The sequence below is a fragment of the Diabrotica virgifera genome, chromosome 3, assembly GCF_917563875.1.
Source record: "Diabrotica virgifera virgifera chromosome 3, PGI_DIABVI_V3a".
In the NCBI taxonomy this organism is placed as follows: Eukaryota; Metazoa; Arthropoda; class Insecta; order Coleoptera; family Chrysomelidae; genus Diabrotica; species Diabrotica virgifera.
This window is the reverse complement of record NC_065445.1, coordinates 22,113,165-22,138,667: the sequence shown is the minus strand read 5'-3', so window position 1 is coordinate 22,138,667 and position 25,503 is coordinate 22,113,165. Positions and strand designations below refer to the sequence as shown.

The 25,503-nt window shown below is 31.8% G+C and overlaps 1 protein-coding gene across 2 annotated transcripts in view; it reads right to left on the bottom strand.

The window, feature by feature from the left end:
* LOC114325682 (voltage-dependent calcium channel subunit alpha-2/delta-3-like) overlaps positions 1 to 25,503 on the bottom strand; it is a 111,210-nt gene that overhangs the window by 72,541 nt on the left and 13,166 nt on the right. For both annotated transcript variants that reach the window (XR_007697002.1, XM_028273812.2), the window contains exons 5-8: positions 21,414 to 21,675; positions 16,406 to 16,537; positions 12,265 to 12,527; positions 221 to 350 (exon numbers count right to left, since the gene is read on the bottom strand). Coding sequence is in view for 1 of the 2 variants with exons in the window: in XM_028273812.2 (XP_028129613.2) it covers positions 221 to 350; positions 12,265 to 12,527; positions 16,406 to 16,537; positions 21,414 to 21,675 (787 nt within the window). In the remaining variant the exon portion in view is untranslated. The remainder of the gene's footprint in view (positions 1 to 220; positions 351 to 12,264; positions 12,528 to 16,405; positions 16,538 to 21,413; positions 21,676 to 25,503) is intronic.

Here is a 25,503-nt window from a genome sequence, read left to right as displayed (position 1 = left end):
GCCATCTCTATGTTAATGATAACAATGTTATTGTCCACTAATATTTACATCTCCATACTAGTGAGAATTTTACTACACGTAATTTGCCGTGGAAAGAAAGAAAAAGTAGGGATAGCCGTAAAATATTTGCGCCTACCCTTACAATACTAGAAATAAATACCGTAATAAAAAACAAATGAAATAAAAAGACTATTTGACTGGACATATTTAAAATACATACTTGTTTGCGTCCTTCTGAAATTTTCTAAAATATCAAATGCCTTACTAATACCAATAGTTAAATCTGCTGCAAACATTTCTTCGTAAACTGGAATAGCTTGCCTTAGTAATCTCAAATTTTCTTCGTTTGCCTAAAAACACATTATGTCATTTTTTAGACCAATTAAATGATGGCATAGCAGCCAGCCCCAATAATATACAAGCAAAACTACTCAAACTAATGGATAACGAATCAATAGCAATAATCACAAAGATACTCAACAACATATACAACTCTTGAGAAATACTAATGGAATGGCTGAAGTCTAAGTTTATTGCATCTTCAAAAACACCAGGAGTCAAAAATGCGAAGAATTAGGCCATCCGCACACAGAGCTATTAAAAAGAAACCAGTTGGTAACTTTAGTTACCATACCAATAAGTTTAGTTTATAATTAGTCACTGGTCATGTATTTAATTAGTATCCGCACACAGCGCTACTAGTTAGTAGCCGGTCAGCAGTGATCAGTCGACAGCGGACTATTGTAGACGTGCAGGTCGCTTGGGGACTAGTTTATAGTTTGTTGTGATATTTTATTAGAGTTTAACACGCGAAATTGGTAGAACAGTCTATTATGAACTTATGGGAAATACTGAGTATCCACTTATAATTTCCCCCATTTTAACTACCTATAACTTCTAAACGGCTCAAGATAGAAATATGCGGTTTTCGCTGAAATGTTTTACTTTAGTAAAAGTCTTGTCTGCATGGGTTGAGTTTTGTTATATCGCTTTCAATCACGAAAAAATAATGGCGGATTTTTGAAAAAAACTTTGTTGACTTTTTTTTAATGAAACACCCAGTATATTTTTTTGTGAATTGAAAGAGCGGCCAATCACCTATCCAGATATATAAAGTTTTTTAAAATCGGTTGTCAAATGACTGAGTAACTAATTTTTAAAATGAGAGGTGCAACGTGTATATCACATAACTAAATAATATAACTAAGCAAATTGATATTATAGCCCGATCAAAGAACAATCTGACCCCAAAAAAAGGAAGGATGAAGATTTGGGAATAGGTAGTTGAAATTGTCTATTATTATATAAGAAAAAGTTTACAATTCTACATCCCCTCCATTTTTCAATAATAGAGGGGAATACCCCCTCTCGAAGGTGAAAAATATACATTCAAAATAAGTCCGGAATTGGATAGAATGACTAATTCTAAGCAACTTTTGTTCTATAGAGTTTTTTCCCTAAGTCATTTGCAAGTGATATGTTCATTTTTAACAGAAAAAAACATGTTTTTTGACGGTTTTTCGGAGATAACTCAAAAAGTAAGTATTTCAGCGAAAAAAATATTCTAAGCAAAAATATAGCTTATAAAAAACTGAATAAAATGGTGTATGCTTGAGTTCTGTAGACCGAGTAGAAGCAGAGTTGTAGCTAATCAAAAATTGGTTCTTCTTCATAAAATTCCAAATCGAATATTTCAATGTGAAATAACCCAAAAACGGAGCACTTTTCGGGGAAATTAATTTCTAGTTTTTTAAAGTGTTTAAAAAAAGGATTATTTTTGGTTTTTAAAAAAACTTGTAACATTAAAAGTAAGTAAGTTACGCTCAAAAGATTGTTGGCCTCTTTTATTTTTTGGTAAAAATACCACTTCACAAGTTACTTTGCTAATGTAATATTTATATGATCTGTAAGTTTCATCGGTTCAAAGTGCTTATTTTTGAAAAAGCTGAAGTTAAAATGGCTTGAACGAGTAACTAATCACGAGTTTAGGCAAAATTTGAACAGCCATAGCATAATCAATTTTAGTATAACAAGAAAACAGAAAATGAAAAATATTGAGAAAAGCAAAACGTACATTTTATTACTCTTTAAGATTTTTGGTATTACTAATAATTTTTAAGTTAATTCCATGAACAATTCCATTTTTTTTTTCACAATTAAAAAAAATGTTTTATTTTAAACCCAATTTTTTTCAAAACTGAGCACTTTGAATCAATCAAACTTATAGAGATAATATAAACAATACATAAGTAACGTAACTTGTGAAGCGGTTACGATTAATTTTATTTGGGAAGCTAAATAGGGGGTGATTTTCGCGATTTTTGTACCAATATCTAAAAGGGACCAACAATATTTTGAGCGCAACTCACTTTTAATGTTACAAGTTCTTTTAAGAAACAAAAATAAACCTTTTTTAAACACTTTAAAAAAGATGTAATGGATTTTCCCCGAAAAGTACTCGGTTTTTTGGTTACTTCACATTCAAATATTCGATTTGGAATTTGACGAAGAAGAACCTACTTTCCATTAGCTACAACTCTGCTTATACTGGGTCTGCAAACCTCAGGCGTACACAATTTTTTCAATTTTTTATAAGCTATATTTTTACTAAGAATATTTTTTTCGCTAGAGTATGTACTTACTTTTTGAGTTATCTGCGAAAAACCTTCCATAAAGATGTATTTTTTTTGTTAAAAATGAACATATTCACTCGCAAATACCTCGAAAAGTATTAGTGAAAAAACTCTATAAAACAAAAGTTGCTTAGAATTAGTCATTTTATCCAATTCCGGGCCTATTTTGAACGTATATTTTTTCACTCACGAGAAAATATTTTTCACCCGTATTTCCCAATTTTTGTAAAATGGAGGGGATGTAGAATTGTAAACTTTTTCTTATACAGGGTGTTTCATTGGGAAACGGAAATACTTTAATGGTGAATTGAGGTCACCGAGCCGGTTCTAGATATACTACATTTTTTGCCGTACCGACTTTGATAACCGAGTTACAGGGTGTTTTATCGATTTTGCCCATTTCATTCCGAAGCCATAACTTTGGAACCACCCTGTATATTTTTTTTATATTTGGTACACATGTGTTTTATTCAAAACCCAAGCGAACCGACATACTAACCATAAGAAAAATCCAGGTCCGGATTAACAAAAAATTATAAAGTAATTGTGACCTTAAAACAACACCCTGTATATTCAAATTTTGAAAATCAGTTTGCATATTTGAAAAGAGCACAAAAAGGTAAGTTTAACGGTTTGCTTCAATTTTTCGGCCAGACAATTTTATGACTTTAATTTTGAAATTACAGTAGAACCCCGATTATCCGGGTGCGGATTATCCGTGCTGCGGATTATCAGTGTTATGATTTTCTATTACTCAAGTTGCGTTTTTGAGGATTTATCAAAATAGCGTCATCGTAAATCACTTGACGGAAACTGTATATGACGAAAGAGAGACTCATAATGAAATATTTATTTTTTTCTGTTATTTTTTATGGTAGGTAAATATGTATGTGTATACGTACATATGTATTATACATAAGAAATACATGTTCGGATTATCCGTGCTTTTCAATTATCCGTGCCACCCTTCGGTCCCGAGGGGCACGGATAATCGGGGTTCTACTGTATATTGAATTTTTTAAGAATTCTCGACATTAAAAAGAAGATATTATTAACTTTTAGTTATAAATTATTAAAGATAATGAATAAATACTCATTTTAAAAATAATCAATACTTATTTACCACATTGGAACGACCCAATTACTAATCACAAGAAAAATCCAGGTCCGGGTTTACCAAAAAAATATAAAGTAATTGTGCCCTTGAAACAACACCCTGTATATTGAAATTTTGAAAATTTGTTTGCGTATTTTAAAAGAGCATAAAAAACTGCGTTAAAAGGTGCATGTCAAATTTTTGCGCAGATAATTTAATTATGGCAATTTTGAAATCATATTCATTAATTCTGCCAAGATGACAAAAAGCTTGTCAGATAAATTAAGAACAATCCCAATGTAATTAGAAAATCGATTCGAAATCTTTTAAAACGAGCAAGGAAATGCATCGAACAAAATGGCGGACATTTTGGGCAAGTTCAAATATTTTTAATTTATGGTAAATTGTTGAATTCTTTAAAAGAATTTTTGTTATTAGATATAGCTGTTTTTTTTTAATAATTTACTAAATCATTAAAATATCCCAATTCTCGCAATTCTAATTTTTAACGATGTGCATACAGCTACAAGTCCATAGAATCCATGAAGCCAACGTAGTAAATAAGTATTAAGTATTTTTAAAATAAGTATTGATTCAATAACATTAAATTTTAAAAAATTAATAACATCTGGTTTTTAATCTCAGAATTCTTTAAAATTTCAATATAATTTCAAAATTGATGTAATTAAATCAACGGCGCAAAAATTAAAATAAATCTTTAATCACAGCTTTTCATGCTCCTTTAAAATGCGCAGACAAATTTTCAAAATTTCAATATACAGGGTGTTGGTTCAAGGTCACAATTACTTTATATTTTTTGTTAATCCGGACCTGGATTTTTCTTGTCATTAGTAATTGGGTCGTTCCAATGTGGTAAATAAGTATTGATTATTTTTAAAATGACTATTTATTCATTAACTTTAATAATTTATAACTAAAAGTTAATAATATCTGCTTTTTAATGTGAGAGTTCTTAAAAAATTCGATATAATTTCAAAATTAAAGTCATAAAATTATCTGACCGAAAAATTGAAGCAAACCGTTAAACTTACTTTTTTGTGCTCTTTTCAAATATGCAAAAAGATTTTCAAAATTTGAATATACAGGGTGTTTTTTTAAGGTCACAATTACTTTATAATTTTTTGTTAATCCGGACCTGGATTTTTCTTATGGTTAGTATGTCGGTCGTTTGGGGTTTGAATGAGACATATGTGTACCAAATATCAAAAAAATATACAGGGTGGTTCTAAAGTTATGGCTTAGGATAGAAATGGGCAAAATCGATAAAACACCCTGTAACTCGGTTATAAAAGTCGGTAGGGCAAACAATGTAGTATATCTAAAACCGGCTCGATGACCTCTATTCACCGTTAAAGTATTTCCGTTTCCGAATGAAACACCCTGTATAATAATAAACAATTTCAACTACCTATTTCCAAATATTCATCCTTCGTTTATTTTTTTGGAGGTTTTCGTAAAATTTTGTGTTGCCTGATCGGGCTATTATGTTATGTGATTTCCACATTGCATTTCTTATTTTAAAAATTAATTGCTCAGTCATTTGACAACCGATTTTAAAAAAACTCTATATCGCTGGATAGGTTAATGATCGTTCTTTCAATTTACAAAAAAAATTGGATGTTTCATTAAAAAAAGTCAACAACGTTTTTTGTCAAAAATCCGCCATTTTTTATTTAAAAGCGATATAAAAAATTCAATCCATTCAAACAAAACTTTTACTAAAATAAAACATTTCAGTGAAAACCACATATTTTCTATCTTGAGTTGTTTAGAAGTTATAGGCAGTTAAAATGGGGGAAAATATAAGTGGACACCCGGTATAATAAATACAGATATGTACCTAATACTAAGTTTAATTTAGGTACCGATATCTTAAGTAGATATTATTAGTTTAGTGGTTTTTATTATGTTTTGTTTTAAAGAAATTAAATAAATGTTACTTCCTTACCTGAGGGTTATTAAAATCCTTTGTTCCACTCCAACACATTATCGCATTGAAGTATTTTTCTTGTGAATTGGCGGTACGAGCAATTGTTCTAAATGTAAATAAGATTTTTTTGGCATCCTATAAAATGCAAGAAATTTAGCATCACTTTCTTGTAATTATTTTGCAGCGACAAAGGCTCTGCAATGTATATTGTTTTCAACGTAAGGATGAACACAACACCACCTATTTTCTGCATTTTACGTCTTTTGTTATAATAATAAAGAATAATATCTTGAATCACTAGACATTTTTAACGCGATAATAACACTCAATAATACAGTGATGAGCGCACTAATAACCGGCAAAATAACGCAAAATATGGAAAACATATTAAGTTGTGAGATAATAAGAGATGAACTTGGTGGAGGTGTTAAATTTAGCGATTGTAACTTATAGATTGACATTATATTGATTATTTCTCACCTTTAGATATATCCGACAAATTTGAGAAATGCCACTGTCACAGTGACAGTTTTAGTTGACATACTTCTCTGATACGTATAAAGGTGGGAAACAATCAATATAATGTCAATTTATATGTTATTATCGCTAAATTTAACAACTCTACTAGTTTTATTTCTTTTTAAAGACACAATTTAATATGTTTTCCATCTTTTGCGCTATTTTGCCGGTTATTAGCACGCTCATCACTGTATAATAGGTATAAAGGTTTAAAATTTAAACACTATATTACAAAGCTACTCGTACAGTCAAGAAGTGACTCGTTTTTATTAATTTTCAGTAGCGTAGTGTGCGAGTCCTATTTAGTAACCAGTTGGTAAATCTAGTTACCAACTAGTTTAGTTTCTTTTTAGTAACTCTGTGTGCGGACGGCCTTTACTGTACGATAAGCTTTACGGGGCTGAATATACACACATATAAAACAAAAGTAATGGCTGTTACACGTGCAACAAATGCCGACATTAATATTCTAGTGCAGTCACTGAAGGTAGATATGAGCTATTACCTCCGAATTCGTTCTCCATCGATTTGCATGAAAATTGGTGAGTGGTTAGAGAATATCTCAAGGAACAAAGGTGACATGGTGCCAAGTTGCGCTTTTACCCTGGGGGTGGATACCACACCTCCTCGTGGGTGAAAATGATTTTATTAAAAATAACCGCACAATTCGATAGAGAGACAAAATATAAGCAAAATTTGTTATATAAAGTTATTAAAATAAATCAAAACTTTTTGAGTTATTAAAGATCAAAGATTTAAATTTTTCGTGAGAAAAATGCATGTTTTTAACCGATATTTCATAAATAACTCAAAAACTATAAGTTTTTACAAAAAAGTTATTATTGTCAAAATTGAGGCTAATAAAAAATCAAATAAATTCATTACTAGAAAAATCTTTCAATGTTAACTAAAAGTGAGTTATAGGTAATTGAATGTATGTATATTTCTTTCGTCGAGTACCCAAATCTAAGTATTCAAGCTTAAATACCGGGAAAATGATGCATTTTATAACATAGGCTTATTAAACATTTGTCAAAGTTCATAGAAATATCTATCAAATAGGCGCTCGAACAAGTTGATAGCATTAAAGTTTATGCACCAAAAATGTTTCAAAATGTATCTTTGAAAAACTTTTCTAAAAAATGTTATTGTTTCTTTGTAAATAACTCCGTTAATTTTTAAGGTAGCAAGTTCATCTAACAACTGGTTAAAACATGATTCCAAGAGCTATTAAAAAACGTCAAAATACTCCCTCTTACTTTAAAAAAAAAAATAAAAGGTTAAAGGGTCCAGGTTACATGGTTCTCGCAGCAAAATTGAAATTTTAAACGTTTCTATCTCGGTTATTTTTTACTCTACGGAAATAGTAAAATAGGTAAAGTATTTGTAACAGAAAAAACTAAAATATAGTTATATATCATTTTTTACGTATATTGAGCATTTTTGGAGTTATTATCAAAAGAAAATGAAAAGTAGGAAAATTTTAAAAATTCTGATTTTTTTTAATTACACATTTTTTTCAAAAATATGCATTCTAAACCGGTCAAAATTGTTGAAATCATTAACTATGTTAACCTAAAGAAATTCTTGTGAGGATTACTACAAATTTAAATTTTTGTGGAAATGGAGTATGTCTTATTTTTCACTTTTTTCTAAAAAAATCGAAAGGGTTCTCTTATTTTCATTATAACTTGCTTAATTTTGATGCTATTAACTTCTACTGAAGCCCATTTGATAGGTATTCCGAAGTACTTTGACAAGTGCTTAACAAGTATATTCTATAAAATGCATCCTTTTCCCGTTATGTAAGCTTGAATATTTAGATTTCAGTACTCGTCGAAAAAAATATACATTCAATTACCCATAACTCACTTTGAAATAATATTAGTTTAGTTCTTTAAGTCGGGAGTGTATTAAATTTTTTATTATCTTTAATTTTGGTAATAATAGCTTTTTTACAAAAGCTTATAGTTTTTGAGTAATACGTGAAAAACAGCTTTAAAACATGAATTTTTTAAGAAAAAATAAAATCTTTGATATTTATTAACTCCAAAAGTATTGATTTATGTTAATAACTTTATATAACAAATTTTGCTTAGAAGTTGCCCCTCTATCGAGTTCTAGTATTTTTTTAATAAAAAAATTCACCCATGAGAAGGGGTGGCATCCACCCCCAAGGTAAAAGCGCAAGTTGGCATCATGTCACCTTTGTTGCTTGAAGTATCTTCTAACTACTCACCAATTTTCATGAAAATCGATGAAGGTTCAACGAAATCGGAGGTGAAAACCTTCAGTGACTCCACTATTCGTATCTATAATAAACAGATAGAACCCTCACAAAGATTCCAGTACAGTCAAACCCGCTTATTAGAATACCGCTTATAGGAATATCCCGGTTTAAGGAATAAAAATTTGTGACCCCGATACCTTTTTACTAGCCACTAACGATCGGTTATTAGAATATCTTGGTTATAGGAATAATTTTGCTTGTCACGAAAGCTATTCCAATAAGCGGGTTCGACTGTATCTTGGTTGCTGGCTGGATAACAAGCGATCTTCACCACGAGGTCGAAATACGTGCTCGTATAGAATATCCTATAGAATGAAAAAATTCCTTATAAGCTTCACCTTATCGTTATACAGGGTGTCCCCGTAAATAGTGCGGTCCTTTAAGGAATGGATATAATACAAAATTTAGAACAAAAAAGTCCTATAACATTTTATTTCCAAAGTTAACCGTTTCCAAGAAAAAAATTACATTGTTCTCCATATAAGTGAATTTTTATTTTCATAAATTTGAATGACATGGCAACGTAGTCTAGAAGAACTTGCTGTGACTGTGGAAATTTAACCTAATAACCCCCTTGTTTATTTACTTTGAGGTGTGATTTTTGGGGTTGTTGACATCGTAGGTACCTACCTGCAAAATAATGGATATGGGTTTGGTTGATATTTACATTATTTTACCTACCAGATGCAACTGACCTACAAACCTACTTTTTAATCTTTAGACTTTTGAGTTGCGCGTTGTTGCTAGACTTCAATTTGCATATCAATATATATTTCCGTTTTTTGGTCAAACGGATCAATTTAGAAAAAAATGTTATAAGACTTTTTTGCTCTACATTGTGCCTTCTACCTATACCTTTAAGGAACGCACTATTTTCGGGGACACCCTGTATATCCGATACACATTTGTAAAAAACATTCATTTATTCCATATTGTTATACGAAGTGGAAACATGGACTCTCGGAATTACAAGTATGAGGCGTATAGAAGCCTTTGAGATATGGGTTTTCGGAAGATGCTGAAGATCTCTTGGACAGGGCACGTGGCCAACAAAAAACTGATGAGAATAATGGGGACTGAGAGGGAACTCCTAAATACTGTAAGAAACAAAAAAAACGAGTAATCTAGGACATATTTACAGAGGAGAAAGATACAACTTTTTACGACTCATAATGGACCCTAACAACACAAAACATTCCAGGAATGTACTATCAAAGTTCTATTAATGTTTGAATGTACTGGACATTCAAGGAACATTCGGTGAATATCTGATTAAGTTATTCGTGGAATGTTACCACAAGACATTCTATGAACATACTACCAATGTCCTATATTTTAAGAGAGGCCATTTAATATTCAATTTGCATTCATTTTCAAATTTGCTGCGCGTGTATATGTATTTAGGCAATCCAAACCACGTGACTTCTGTCTGGTTCTGGTTGGCATGGCATACAGGTTACAGAGGTTATGTTTGTAATATCATTTCATTTCATCATTTCACTGTTTATCGTCATATTTTGGATTCATTTGGATTTCGTTTGCTGTATTTTGTGAACTTTATAAACTTTACCACACTGCAAAGTGATTATTTAAGGAAATTATTATTGGAGACACCAGATGTTTGGAGAAAGGTAGGGCAAACAATTTTTATCAATGTTCATTTTTCTCTGATATTTATCAATATTGATGAATTTTGCAAGCAATAACATTATTTCTTTTATTGTTTTAAATATTTATTGAAGCTGAAAATAATTGGGGATTTAGATCCATATACAATTCAGTCAGAATTGGATTTTACCATAAAGTGCATTTCACCAAATTACTATTATAGATGAAAGCATACAAAAGCCTTCAGGCACATAAATATTTTACAGCTGGATTTGTTTTTAAAGTTGGAGTAAAGTTGGAAGTCACAAGCAACAACTTCGTAAGTACCTACAAGAATATTGAGGAAATCCAGCTGCTGGATACTACTGGGCAAACTAGAAGATTGAAGAGGACAAAGCCTTTTGAACTAGTTTGAGTGATAGTAAAAAGCAGAGCATAATGCTTGTGTGCATGTGTATGTTAGAATAGTGCGGTTAGAAAAGCAGAGCATAGTGCTTGTGTGCCTGTTAGATTAGATAAGAGACGCTATGGGTAAGCTCTTCATTTTAAGGAACAGTAGTAATTTAGGCTAAATTAAAATTGCTCATTAGTCAGAGTTATGACCAGATTGTAATTCTAATGAACAATTCAATACAATGAATCGTCATCGTAGTGATGATTATGGAAAAAAATATATGACAAGATTTTGTGCAATAAAAATGTTTATATTTATCAAGGATGTATTATTTGGTATGGCTACATATACAGTCGGAAAAATGAAAGAATACCCATGAATGAACTATAAAACACGCTGTATTTTTCTGTCACCGTGTCACAAAGAAAGTTGTCCAGTGCAAGTAACAATAATTATTACATGTACTTGTGCTGACCAGTTTTTTGTGTGACACGGTGACAGGAAAATACAGCGTGTTTTATATGTTCGTTCATGGGTATTCTTTCATTTTTCCTACTGTACTTCTGGTATATCGTCGGTGATGTGACAATACCTCCTATCTGCTTTTTCATGAATTTTGTAGGAGATGAAAAATGTTTGGGCCACCTCGTGTTTTCATATATTTTTTGATTTGTTTTGTAGTACATTCAACTATCTATTTACTACAAAACAAGTCAAAACTTGCGTATGAAAACAGGAGGTGACCGTAAAAAATGTTTTTCGTCTCCTGCAAAACTCATGAAAAAACATATAGGAGGTATTGTCACATCACTGACGATGTATTTCAGAGAATGTCTAAAAAATATACTTTGAATGTCCTAAGAACATTCATGGAATGTTTCAACAAGACATTCAGTATAAACAATATACTGTGAATGTTCAAAGAACATTCGTAGACAGTCATGGAATGTTCCAACAAGAAATTCAAGGAATGTTTAAAATGCTGACACAGCACTTTCCTGGGACTTTCCAGGGACGTTCGTGTGCTTTTGGGGACATTCCAGGAATGTTTTCAATGTCCTGTGTGTACCTTCTAGGAACATTCCTGGAATGTTTTGTGTTATTAGGGGAAGGGCAAGTGGAAGGAAAAAGAGGTCCGGGAAAAAGAAAATGCTCCTGGCTGAACGACGCAAGGGACTGAACAGGCATGGACACACATTCGATATAGAACCGCTCAAGATAGAGAGCAATTTGCTGTAGGTATAGCCAACCTTCAGTAATGGAGAAGGCACCTTAAGAAGAAGAAGTTTTATGATTCCAGATAATCCATAAGAGAATTTACAAGCTGTATGAATGTCAAATTTCCCCCATCCAGTTCAGGATCATAAATGATGTTGGTACGAGAGAGGCTTTGTTTTCAGTGCAAGTCTTATTCCAGAGATGCAGAGACGTCAATTAAGATATATACCCATGTCTGGTTGATTACGAGAAAGCGTTTGATGGAGTACAGCACGCCAATATGATGAAAATATTAAAAGAAGCAGGAATTAACAACCAACATCTGAAAATAATTAGAAACCTTTACTGGAACCATACCACAAACCTCAGAGTTGAAGGCGAACACATCAAATAAGTGAAAATCATGTGTGGTGTGAGGCACGGATCAATTTTGTCTTCTTTGTCCTTTTTTAGTTGAATCGTGAACCTTGAGCGAAGATACGTGCAGAAAAATAGGCATATCAAAAAGAAAAATAGACTTTTCCACCAATAAATAATTATAAAAACCATTGTTACCTGAAAGAGTGTATCATTGAAACATTTCACAAGGGGCTCAGTAAAATTTGCAAACGTATAGATATTAACAAAATCATTGTCATTGAGAGTATCTAATATCTGGTTAACAATTTGGTCGGACAGGGCTCGTCTTGTTCCGATTATAGATCCTGATCTGTCTACCAGTATGATTATATCTTTTGGAGAAGTAAATGCTTCTGTGTACCAAGTTCGTGTGCGGAAGTCATAGGTTTTTTTGTAGTTTTCATCCTCCCATTGAACAGCTAAAAAGTAAAAAAAATATTAATATGTACAATGATTTGGCAAAATCATCTGTCTGTAGAGTAGGGAGGACCAGTCCCACAGTATTTAGGCCACAATTGATCCATTGTGAATCTTCCCACGGAGCTGTCGTCCTTAGCTCATTGTCCATCCTCAATTTCCAGGCAGGTGGACAAGTTACCAGGGTACATATCCATGTGATGTCGTGTAGACCAGGGCTCGCTGAACGCATACTCTCATATTGACGTTAACTTTGAACATAGCCGCATTGACATAGGACATGCTCGACAGTTTCATCTCTTCGTTCACACTTCCTGCATATGGATAATATATCTACTAGCTCAAGTGTGGCAGGTGTTTGTTGTGACAGGTCATTGACAACGACCAGTTAAAAAAACCAACTGTCAAGTGCAGGTTCTTCCTAGCCTCCGTTTTTCCTAATTTTCCGAAGTACATCTTTGATGTTGACTTTTCAAACCTTATCCTTGCTCTTCTTTCCATCTTTTCGATGTTTGCGTGTGGGAGTGACATTTGACCATTACCGCGATTGTTGTAGTTGACCAGCCAAAAATATCACCAGGTCCTAAGAGTATTAGGCCTGACGCCTTCCAAGCTAGTTAGTCAGCAATGCTTTTATTTCGATTGTGCCCTTTAACCCACCTCAAGATGATGTTATTGCCATCCGGAGCTTAAGACAGTGACTCATGACAATCCATTGCTAAACCTGAGGGGTCTATTCAAATTCAAGGTTAGGTTATTATTATGGCTTTACCGGCTATACCTTTTCGGGTTATCTCTTTTGCGGGTATGGAACTACGCTGGCATTTTGCCCACATACACTGGCGAGCAAAAAATTTAGGTCACTAGATGAATTATACACGTTTGATGCCTCGAATTGCCTAAACCTGTTGTCCGATTTGAGTGATTTTTTTAGTATCTTATAGCTTTATTATTTAAGAATCTCAATCTATTAATATTGTTGCTAGACAAGTAAATGTCATTTTATACCGGGTGTAACAATTATCCTGTGTGTTTTCCATAAAGTTCGGAACACTCTGTGGAATATTATAGCATAAATAAAATAGTGAAATTAAAACTCAATTGTAGCCTTAGACTTTCTTAACATTTTCTTTTTTGATTCATTTGCATATGTTGGATAATAAAAAAGTTAGGTACTTTAACAATGTTCTTCATCAATACAGGGTGTTTCTAAATAAGTGCGACAAACTTGATGGGGTAATTCTGCATGAAAAAATAATAACTGTTTGCTTTATAAACATATGTCCACAAATGCTTCGTTTCCGAGATACGGGATGTTTAATTTTTTTCTTACAAACTGACAGTTTATTTGTTGCTCTAAATCCGGGTGAGATTTGCAAATGAAATTTGGTAGGTTATTGCGCATTTTTGACATACAAATAAGAATTTTATATTCACCATTGGCGTGCATACGGGTATAAATATTTTAGATACATCCCGTATGCACGCCAATGATGAATATACAATTTTTAATTGTATGTCAAAAAATGCTCAATAACTACCTTTTAAAACCTACCAAATTTCAGTTGCATATCTCAACCGGTTTTAGAGCAACAAATAAACCGTCAGTTCTTAAGAAAAATTCAACATCCCGTATCTCGGAAATGAAGCATTTGTGGACATATGTTTATAAAGCAAATGGTCATTATTTTTTTCATGCAGAATCATCCCTTAAAGTTTGTCGCACTTATTTAGAAACACCCTGTACTGATAAAGAACGTGGCTAGTTGTTAAAGTACCTAACTTTTTTATTATCTACCGTAAGCAAATTAATCAAAAAAGAAAATGTTAAGAAAGACTAAGGCTACAATTAAGTTTTAATTTCAATATTTTATCTATGCTATAATATTCCACAGAGTGTTCCAAACTTTAAGGAAAAAACACAATATTATTGTTACACCCGGTATAAAATGACATTTACCTGTCTAGCAACAATATTAACACACTGAGATTCATAAATAATAAAGCCATAACACCAAAAAAAAAATCACTCAAATCGGACAACAGGTTTAGGAAATTCGATGCATCAAACTTGTATAATTCATCTAGTGACCTAAATTTTTTGACCGCCAGTGTATCACTTTATTCTCCTTCTTCCATTTTGGAGCCATCGGTGTATATGGAATATGTATTTGCCATGTTTGAATTTTTTGCACCCGCTGAGCAGAATCGTACCATTGTTAACAACGCCATCTCTTTTATAAATATATGTCTAGCGGGGTGATCCCAATGAGCAACTCCATTGCAGCAGTTAGTGTTGTTTTCGTGACACTTGATATATTAATAGGCTAGCCAACCGTTGAATATGGTATATTTTGTTGATCGCTGTTGCCTGTAGTACTTCTGGTACCCAAGCAATAGTTCCGTAAGTTAGCATTGACCTAATGAAAGTAGTGTAGATCCAGGCGATCACCCTGGGCAAAAGTGACGCTTCTTTTTCTGGTAAAGAGGACTATTGCGTAGAATTCGTTGCTTCTGAGTTGATCAACCAAAGTGTCTAGAACAATGTTCTAGCTAGAGGAATGGTGATAGCACCGCTCCTTGTGGATACTCCCTCATAACCACGCCTTTAACCAAAACGGCTTCTACATTATTTATGCTTATTGCGCTTTTGGAGAGCATATTGAATATTCGTTCGCTCACGGCTAGGGGGATATTCCTGATATTGCGCTGTTGGGTGATCGTTGGGAAGGTGATTTTATCACACGCTCCTTCAATGTCTATGGATATACCTAGGGCGGATTCTTTATTATCTTTCAATTGTTCCACTACTCGATATGCAGTGCAGAATCAGTAGATCTTCCCGAATAATTGCATAAAAGACAATACAATTATATTTAAGGAATATTAAGTAAAGAAAACTTAAAATATGTACAACAACTACTCATTAAAAAACGATACAAAAATTTAACATTGATGAGGCATTAAAAAAGAAAGTGAACAAAATATACAGTGCGTTCATAAAGTGTGAAAACGGTGTATTATTTCATGACTTAATTATTTTCAGAGTTAAAGCTCTGACAGGTCGATTTTTATTTTTAAATTATGATTTTTTGACGTATATCCCGTAATAGCGACGTCGTCTATTTGGGCGTGATGACGTCATCGATGATTTTTTAAATGGGAATAGAGATTGTGTGGTAGCTTATTTGAAAGGTGATTCAATTTTCTATTCAGTAACATTAACATCATTATTTATACTGGGTAACCAAAAAATAATTTTTGAATTAAATTAATTGACGCAAAAAGAAGAATATATTTAATTTATTTTACTCAAAATACATTGAATGGCTGTCAGAAATGAGAAAAAAAAATGTTTATTTGACAGATAAGCATTGTTTTTTGCTTAAATTAAATGTTTAAACGAAGAGGCAGGTGGAAGACTGTTTGACATTTAATTTAAGCCAAAAGCAATGTTTGTTTATGAAATACACATTTTTTTTTATATTTTTTGGCATCAGTAAAATGTATTTTGAGTTTAATAAATTAAATTCATTCTTATTTTTGCGTCAATTAATTTAATTCATAAATAATGTTTTTGGCCACCCTGTATAAATATTGATGTTAATGTTTATATTGCTAAATATAGAATTGAATCACCTTTCAAATGAGCTATCACACGACCCCTATTCCCATTTAAAAAAATCATCGATGACGTCATCACGCCCAAATCGATGACGTCACTATTATAGGATATACGTCAAAAAATCGTAATTTAAAATTAAAAATCGGCCTGTCAGAGCTTTAACTCTGAAAATAATTAAGTCATGAGATAATAGACCGTTTCCACACTTTATGAATGCACTGTATAAACTTTCATTTGGGTTTTTTTAATACATACCTGGATAATGTCTCATGAATCCTTTAGGACTAGCAAAGTACTGCCAGGTAAGTGTATGATCATTCTTATAATTTTCTTTAAATACCAAATCTAAAGCTTCAGACCATCTTAATCCCTCTAGTACATCTTGTTCTAAAATATACAAAATGGTGACATAATTTGTTCTAAAGAAAAGCTTGCTTCTAAGAAACAAGCCACAGATGGTAATATTTATGATTGACATTTAAAGGAGGGAAAAAGGGCATCTCAATAAAAATTAATTTAATAACAAATATGTAACAATTAAATAAAACAATAAAGTATTTAATAAACAAATTAAAACTAGTTGTTTTAAAGTCAATTGAATAAAAAATTTCAATGTAAAACCAATAATGTTTAAATTGTTTTTATTTATTTTTTTTTAAATTTTTTTGGTAGTCAGTGTTATCACCTCCAGTCCTATCAGTTTGAGTGGGCACGCTCCTAATCAAATTTCAACATTTTGTTATGGTAGGTTGCTTCATTCTTCAAAAGCAGCTTATACTAGCCATGCGGTGTTTTGTGGATTATCCCGGCGAGCTCTAATTTTTTTTAAGCATATCCCACGAATACTCTATAGTGTTAAGCTCGGGTGAACAAGCAGTCCACTCCAAACAAGGTATGTCTTCTGCTTCAATGATGTCTCTAGTCACTCTAATGGTATGTGGAGGTCGATTATCATGCATGAAAATTAAATTTTCTCCTCTCGTATCTCTCCAGAGCCTAACTACAGGTTATCAACATACCTGTGAGCAGTTAAAGTTGATTGGATGAAAATTAGGAGTTTTTTTACGGATCGCAATTCCTCTCCAGAACATTATACTTCCCCTTGTATATTTGTGAACAGATCTGACAGTTTTCGTTCTTGCTTGTCTTCTTCGACCTCATACACGATTTCGTAGGTCATCTGATTTTACACCAATCCTGACTTTTCCTGAAAATAGCATATTTTATCAATTATCAATGTTCCAGTTTTGGTGGTGAAGACACCAATTTAGGCGACCAATATTGTGCTGCCTGGATAACTTGGGAACTCGTAACTGTCTCCTGCTGTATACTTCTTGGCACGAACTCTTCTTCTTATCGTTTCAACTGAAAAAGTTACACCTGTAGCTTCCAAAAACTGCCTTTTGAGCTGCAGGTGAGAAATGGTTGGGTGTTTTCTAGCTGATTGGACAATTAAACGATCGTGGCGAGCCGCTATTACTTTTTGGCGACTTTTCCTTGCTTTATTTTTGATCTTTCCTAGTTCCTGTTACCTAGCATAGATTTTGGACAGAACGCTCTGTGTTACGCCTAGCTCTACAGCTATGTCCCTCTGAGAACATTACTTTCTCCACAAGACCAATAATCTTTCCCCGTTGTAAGTTCTATAACCCCACATGAGGCATATTTTCGTTTTTAGACGCAAAAGTTAGTTTATTTATTTTCGTTCAATTTGCAACTCAAGCAAATAACCTATACCGTACCGAGCTGTACTATCTTATTGTCTTATCGATTTGTTTATTTTCAATAAAAACCTTTATTATTCGCAACAATAACAAGTTTTTTAAAAGAAATAAATATTGCTTTGAAATACATGGTGATTCCATATAAGTTTGTATGTATGTGTGTACATCATAATAGTGGATAGACTTCATAACAACCATCAACACGATTGACCAGTTTGAGGTTGTGAGCTCATATTTATATTTGGGATCATTAATCACAAAAACAGGGTTACTACACGAAAAAATAAAACGTATAAATATGTGGTCTAGAAAAAGACCAAAATATGGAAGGACTCTCACAGTTCACGAACTCTAAAAATGAGTTTGATTAAGTGCTTCATATTCTCAATACTGACATACGGATGTGAATCTTGGATCCTAAGACATGCGGAAAGAAGAAAGATAGATGCCACTGAAGTGTTCTATTGGAGAAGAATGTTACTAATTTCATGGACCGACTACACAACAAATAATTAAATTTTAAACGAGTTAAAGGTCAGAAAACGTCTCTCCAGCAAAGTCCCTTTCCAACAAGTAAAATACTTTGCAGATGTTATGTGAGAAGACACAGAGAACATGGAAATACTTATTATTCAAGGAAAGGTAGACGGCCGAAGATCTCATGGAAGATCTCCAACAACATGGATTGACCAAATTACAGGACTATGCAAAAGATCTATGCATGAGTTAAAAGAAACTACTACATTCCTTCAGTCAAGACTGAAAAGAGAGAGAGGAGAGAGAGAGAGAGAGAGAGAGAGAGAGAAAGAGAGAAACAGACAGACAGACAGACAGATATTGACATTTACATTGACCTTCCTATGAAATAATACTTTTTCCTTAACGAATAATCCTTTCCGAGAATGGGTACGTATTTTCGGCTGCAATGGTATTTAAATGGGGATTCATTTTTTTCGAATCCAGAGAAAAATAATAACTATTTTTGAAACATTTAAACGCAGAATGAAAGATTACGTTCTTACCGAGGGCCGAAAGTCCCTGAAAACTTGTATAATGTTTATTTTAATAAGTTACAGGGGTGAAAAACTAAGAGAAAATGTAGTGTGATTTTTAATTTCAAATATCTCATTCAAAAGAACCTTTTTACTCATTCTAAGGGACTTTCGGCCCTCGGTAATAAAGTAATCTTTCATTCAGCGTTTAAGCTTTTCAAACATATTTATTAGTTTTCTCAGGATTCGAACAAAATGATTACATTTAAAATACATTGAAAACTTTGACAGGCGTCAAAATGTTCCTTTCCTTTTAACAAATAAATGGTTGGAAGACAAGAAAAGGACCAAAAATTTAAATTGCGTGATTGGAAAAATGAGACTGTGTGTTTAGAAGAGACGCCTAGGTTTAGATGAAGATGTTTGCGAGAATGGAATATAGGCTATTGATTTATGATATGGGATATGTATTTTAGAAAGGAACTACAACGTTAACGGGGTTTTATTGTTTCATATAGTCAATGGACCTCCAAATATGAAAAAACCGCGGAGTGTTACCATTTAAACGGGTGCGTTTTTGAGAAAGGGGTGAATTAGTCCCTAGGCACAGGGCGAATTAGGGTGAGTTCTATGCACTTTTGGTACAAACACGTCTACAGGAAAATTGTTCCAGGTTAAATTTACTATCGAAGTATCATATTTTAGAGTAAAAAATATTTTTTTTAATGTCAAAATATTTTCTTTTACAAAAGTATATTCAAAAGAAAAAATCACGAAAGATAGCAATTTAGTTTTTTGTCCCATAACTTTTTTCCACGGGGATATAGGTATAGGCATTGCTTCACAGACAAAAAACTTTCGTCCTTTCTCTTTAAAATAGCGTTTGACAGAAGGCTCTGTGATTTACAGTTTTCAAAATATTATTTTACAGAATTTGCCAGTCACAGCGATTTTGGGCCATTTTACTTGTTACTTCGCGAACATTGTTCTGTAACTTTTTTCTTCGCAACTTTAGGTATATGCAATGTTACATTTTGTAGAAGGCTATTTTGACTATTTTTAAGCAAGATATGGTTTTTCAAACTTTATACTTTTAACGATTTTTGATATATTTTGCGATTATTTTTAAATTTCTCATTATAACTTGTTTTATTGTATATTTAGGTATATACATTGTGTAATAAAAAAGAACGCTTATTTTCCTTACAAGATATGCTTTTTCAAAATGTGACAAATGCAATAATAGGTCCCACTAAGATGGAACCATATGGAAAACTTTTTATTATTAACTTTATGAAAAAACATTATTCTTTATAAAATGCTCTGCATAGTCTAAAACCTAAGATGCAATTATCAGACATAAAATGTTGTCAATAGTGTACGAGCAAAGTACCTTTATATTTCAAAATATCGAAAAGTTTTATTAAGAAAAGTTATTTGGAATTAAAAATTATGTTATAATGTGCAATATTTTTCTATTTAAAAAAAAAAATAAAAAAAAATTAATTAAAATGTTTCTCAAATTTCAAATACCCTTGGATATCTTGTTTGAAGATATTCCTAAAATTTTTTGCAATACACCATTTTAAAGTAAAGGAAATAAGCTTTTTTTATTCCATAATATATATACCTAAATATATAAGAAAAAAAAGTCATAATGAGAAATTTAAAAAATAATGATAAGTATAAAAAATCATTAAAAGTATAAAACCTTGAAAAAGCATAACTTGCTTAAAAATAGTCGCACAACCTTATGCGATAGACCATTTTAAAGGTAATTGACTTCTGTTTCTACTAAATGTATCATTGAATATACCTAGAAATGCGTAGAAAAAAGTTACAGAACAATGTTTGCGAAATAATGGGGAAAATGGCAAAAAATGCTGTGAACGGCGAATTTTGAAAAATTCTATTTCGAAAACTGTAAACTCTAGAGGCTTTTACCAGACGTCATTTTAAAGAGTAAGGATGGAAGTTATTTTTCACTCAAGTAATGTCTATACCTATATCACTGCAGAAAAAAATTATGGAACAAAAAACAAAATTGCTTTCTTTCTTGTTTTTTTCTTGCTTTTCTTTTGAATATATTTTTGTAAAAACTTTTTTTTTTACTTTAAAAAGTGATATTTCTATAGTAAATTTAACCTGTAATAATATTCCTGTAGACGTGTTTGTACCAAAAATGCATAGAACTCACCCTACTTCACCCTATGCCTAGGGACTAATTCACCCTTTTCTCAAAAACGCACCCATTTAAATTGTAGCACTCCGCGGTTTTTTCATACATAGATGTCCATTGACCATATGAAATAATAAAATTTCGTTAACGTTGTAGTTCCTTTTAGCTCTCTTATTTTGAACATAATCAATAGCCTAATATTAGGAAATATTATTTTCTCTAATGAAAAGAAATGCTCATACAACATTCATTGATCTTGCGACAGCATAGTAGATTTTCGTCAGAGGTTCTGTAGCGGATGCTTAATAATAACAAACGGTGAATATGGGGTAATCGTGATTGAAATAAATAATAATAGGTAAACTCACCTCTCTCGTATACATTTAATGCTAACTTAGCAATACTAATATCCAAGTTGACCTTAGTCCCAAACCTGGAATCATCTTTTAATGGCAGACTCTCATATGTACGCCGAGGTCTTTCTTTTTCTGGTAAATGCTTACAGTTGCATTCTCTGCCTTCTTCATTGTCTCGTGGAGCAAAAAGTTTAAGTCTTCTTTTTGGATTTGCAAACTTGTTATTTGTAAGATCTGACTTGCTTGGTTGTTCACATTTCCAATGGCATTCATTCTAAAATAAAGAAAAAATCATATATAAAAACTTAGACAAAGATCAATAGACAAGGCGAAAACGGCGGGTTCGTTGGAAAAAATATTCTCATGAGATTTTTTTGCATAACCACATTTGTAATACAACCCAGAATAAGGTTCAAGAAGTCGTCCACGAGAAAAGTGGTCCAATTTTTTTTAACAATTTTTTTTAATCAAATTGCAAAAATTATTATTTTAGGGTTTTTAGACCATTCTGGACAAAAAAGGTCTCTTGTAATTTTTCTCTAAAGTTGATGGTTTTCGAGTTATAAGCAATTTAAAATTTGAAAAACGCAAAAATGGCCATTTTTAAGACTTAATAACTCGGTTAAAAATTATTATTATGAAAGTCAGAAAGTAACTAAATCAAAGTTTAAAGCCCCCCTACATGATCCTGAAGAGATTTGTGTCATTAATTTATTACTAAACTGTTATTTTTAATTATTAACAATAAGCGGTAAGAGCGCAGTAACGCGGCTGTAAATGTGAGTGCGAGTAAGATGCCCCATTGGACTGCTGGAATGGCATCTCTCTCGCACTCACCATAGACGGCCGCCTAATACGTGCTGGCGCTCATTATTATTACTTAAAAATAACAGCTTAGTAATAAAAGTATGACAAAAATTTCTTCAGAATCTTGTAGGGGGGCTTTAAACTTTGATTTAGTCACTTTCTGACTTTCAGAATAATAATTTTTAACCAATTTATTAAGCCTTGAAAATCGCCATTTTTCGTTTTTTTCAATTTTAAATTGTTTATAACTCGAAAACGATCAACTTTAGAGAAAAATTACAAGAGACCTTTTTTGTCCAGAATGGTCCAAAAAACCTAACACAAATTTGATTAAAAAAAATGGTTAAAAAAAGTACCACTTTTCACTTGGGCAACTTCTTGAACCTTATTCTGGGATGTCTCACGAATGTGATTATGCAAAAAAAAGCTCATGGGAATATTTTTTCTAACGAACCCGCCATTTTCGCCTTGTCTACAACAAAATGATTGTGTTATTATATTAAGATTGCTAAATTAATAATATTAGCAAGAAAAATAAAACCGTGTAACCGTTTGGTTCATAACGCAAATTTTATGCGACCCTGTATATCATAAGGATTTATATATGTAGTTGCTTTAGTATAGTTGTTTTTAACGAATACAAAAACTATGCATCTAACGAAAAAAAAAACTATAACAAATATTTTTGTAGCTTATAAAAAAACAAGGAGATTCGCTTTTTGATAAATATTCATTCAAACTAAGCGAGATATGGTGCAAAAAATGATGACTAATGTATTTTAAGAAAAAATTACCAGTATATTTAACCCCTCATCCACCAGAATTAAAATTAAGGTGATACAGTAGCGATCAACAGGTAGCTAAAACGCGTTCCAAGATTGCGGCTGTAATTTTGAATATTTTTTCGAAATATTTGGCACACGTATTCGTAATATAATAAAGAATGGCGGTACAGAGCCCAATTTGAAAAATATATTAATATGTGGAAATTACTCTGTAATTAAATACCATATTAAAAAAACGAGCCTGTAACGCCATTAAGAAGAACAAAAAAAAATACACTTTCCTCAAATAAACTTTTTTATCCGATGCCTAGATTTTGTGTCATTTTGGAACTACTAATTTTTTTTTTATTTCATTAGTAGTTCCAAAATGACACAAAATCTGTTCATCGGATAAAAAAGTTTAATTGAAGAAAATGTATTTTTTTGTTCTTATTAATGGCGGTACAAGCTCGTTTTTTTAATATTGTACTTAATTACAGAGTAATTTCCACATATTAATATATTTTTCAAATTGGGCTCTGCACCGACATTCTTTATTATATTACGATTATGTGTGCCAAATATTTCGAAAAAATATTCAAAATTACAGCCGCAATCTTGGAACGCGTTTTCGCTACCTGTTGATCGCTACTGTTTCCTCTTAAAATATGCATATCGTTTTCCTTTTATAATATCTTTTATTATAGTATTATTTCTATGTTTAAAAAGTTGGACAGGTTTAAAATGCATGTTTTTTGAAAAAAAAAGATCAAGATATAAAGCGCATTTTTTAATTTTTGTAAATCCTTTTAAAGTACAAATATAGGGTTTTTAAAAAAAAATTAACACTTTACCTTATAAAGTCCAAAGATTTTGAATATATGTGATTAATATGGATTTATCATAATTCAAATTTTCTTTAAAATGGTTTTAGACAGGATACGGTATCTTTAAAATAACCGGAGTTATTGTAAAAAAACCAAACAACATTTTATTCTAATATTGAATTAAAAAAACCGACTAAAAACGTGTTTTTGTTGAAAAATGAACATATTTACTCGCCAATATCTCGAAAAGTAATGATAATGACTTAGAAAGCTATAGAAAAAACTCCACAGAACAATAATGTCTAAGAATTAGTCAGTTTATCCAATTCCGGACTTATTTTGAAAGGATATTTTTTCACCCCCGAGAGGGGGTGATGCTCATCCCCAGGGCAAAAGCGTATCTCAAGCAAGCAAGCAATTTGATTTAACCCGACCTGTGGGAATGTCCACCCTCTCGAAAGAGTACATTCGGGTGTAACAATTCATTGGGGCGAGGTGTTTTGACCCGAGTGTAAACAGGGATCACCCCACCTCGCTCCAATGCCCCAGGCCATCCCTTTCCCCCCCATAGCACACTGATGCGCGATGAGGGGCAAAAGCGTATCTTTTGCTCACGTAACAAATTTACAATGGCACATCACTTTTTTTTTCTTTGACATGTTACTATAGGGGAGTGCTTAGAACTTAGGGGGGATTAGAACGAAACCATGCATTGTTTCGGAATAATTCAAACAAGCTTATATTTTTTTAAAACTTTTTTTTTGTAGTTTATATACATGTTAAATTAAAAACTTCTACTCGCAGATTTGGCCGCTAATTGTTTATTAATTGTTTAAAAAATAACAATTGTTTTGTATAAATAATTTTAAAAATATAGTTAAATTCATCATTTTATTTCATCAAATATGTTTCTATTTTGTTTTTGATTATGCTGAATCCGAATATGGCATTACAATTTGAAAATTCTTATACAGAAGCTTTTATACAGTATGTCTGCGTAGCTAGAGACTACATGGAAAACTTTTTTATTATCAATTTTACGAAAAAAAGTTGTTCTTTATAAAATGCTCTGGATAGTCAAAAATCTAAAACTCAACCATCAGATATCAAATCTTATCAATTTTATACGAGTTAGGTATGTCAAAAATATGAATTCCGTTAAAGAGTAAAGTACCTTTATATTCCAAAATATCAAAAAATGTTATTAGGAAAAGTTGTTTGAAATTAAAAACTATGTTTTAATATACAATTACCTACATCATTCTAATCGAAAAAAAAAATCCAATTTTTTCTCAAATTACGGATACTCATCATTTTATTAAAATTAGGTATGATAACTATTTTATTATCAATTTTACGAAAAAAGTTATTTTTTATAAAATGCTCTACCTGGTCTAAAATCTAATATACAACCATCAGATATCAAACGTTTTCAATTTTATACGAGGTATGTAAAAAATATAAATTTTTCTTATGATTAAGTGCCTTTATTATTCAAAAGATTTTAATTAGAAGGATGTAATTGAACACTGAAACATATTTTTTAATTTAAAACAACTTTTCTTAATAACAATTTTCGATATTGGGAAATATAAAGGTAATTTACTCTTGAGTGAAATTAATATTTTTTGACATACCTCGTATAAAATTAACAAAATTTGGTATTTGATGATTGCATCTTAGATTATATACGATGGAGAGTAT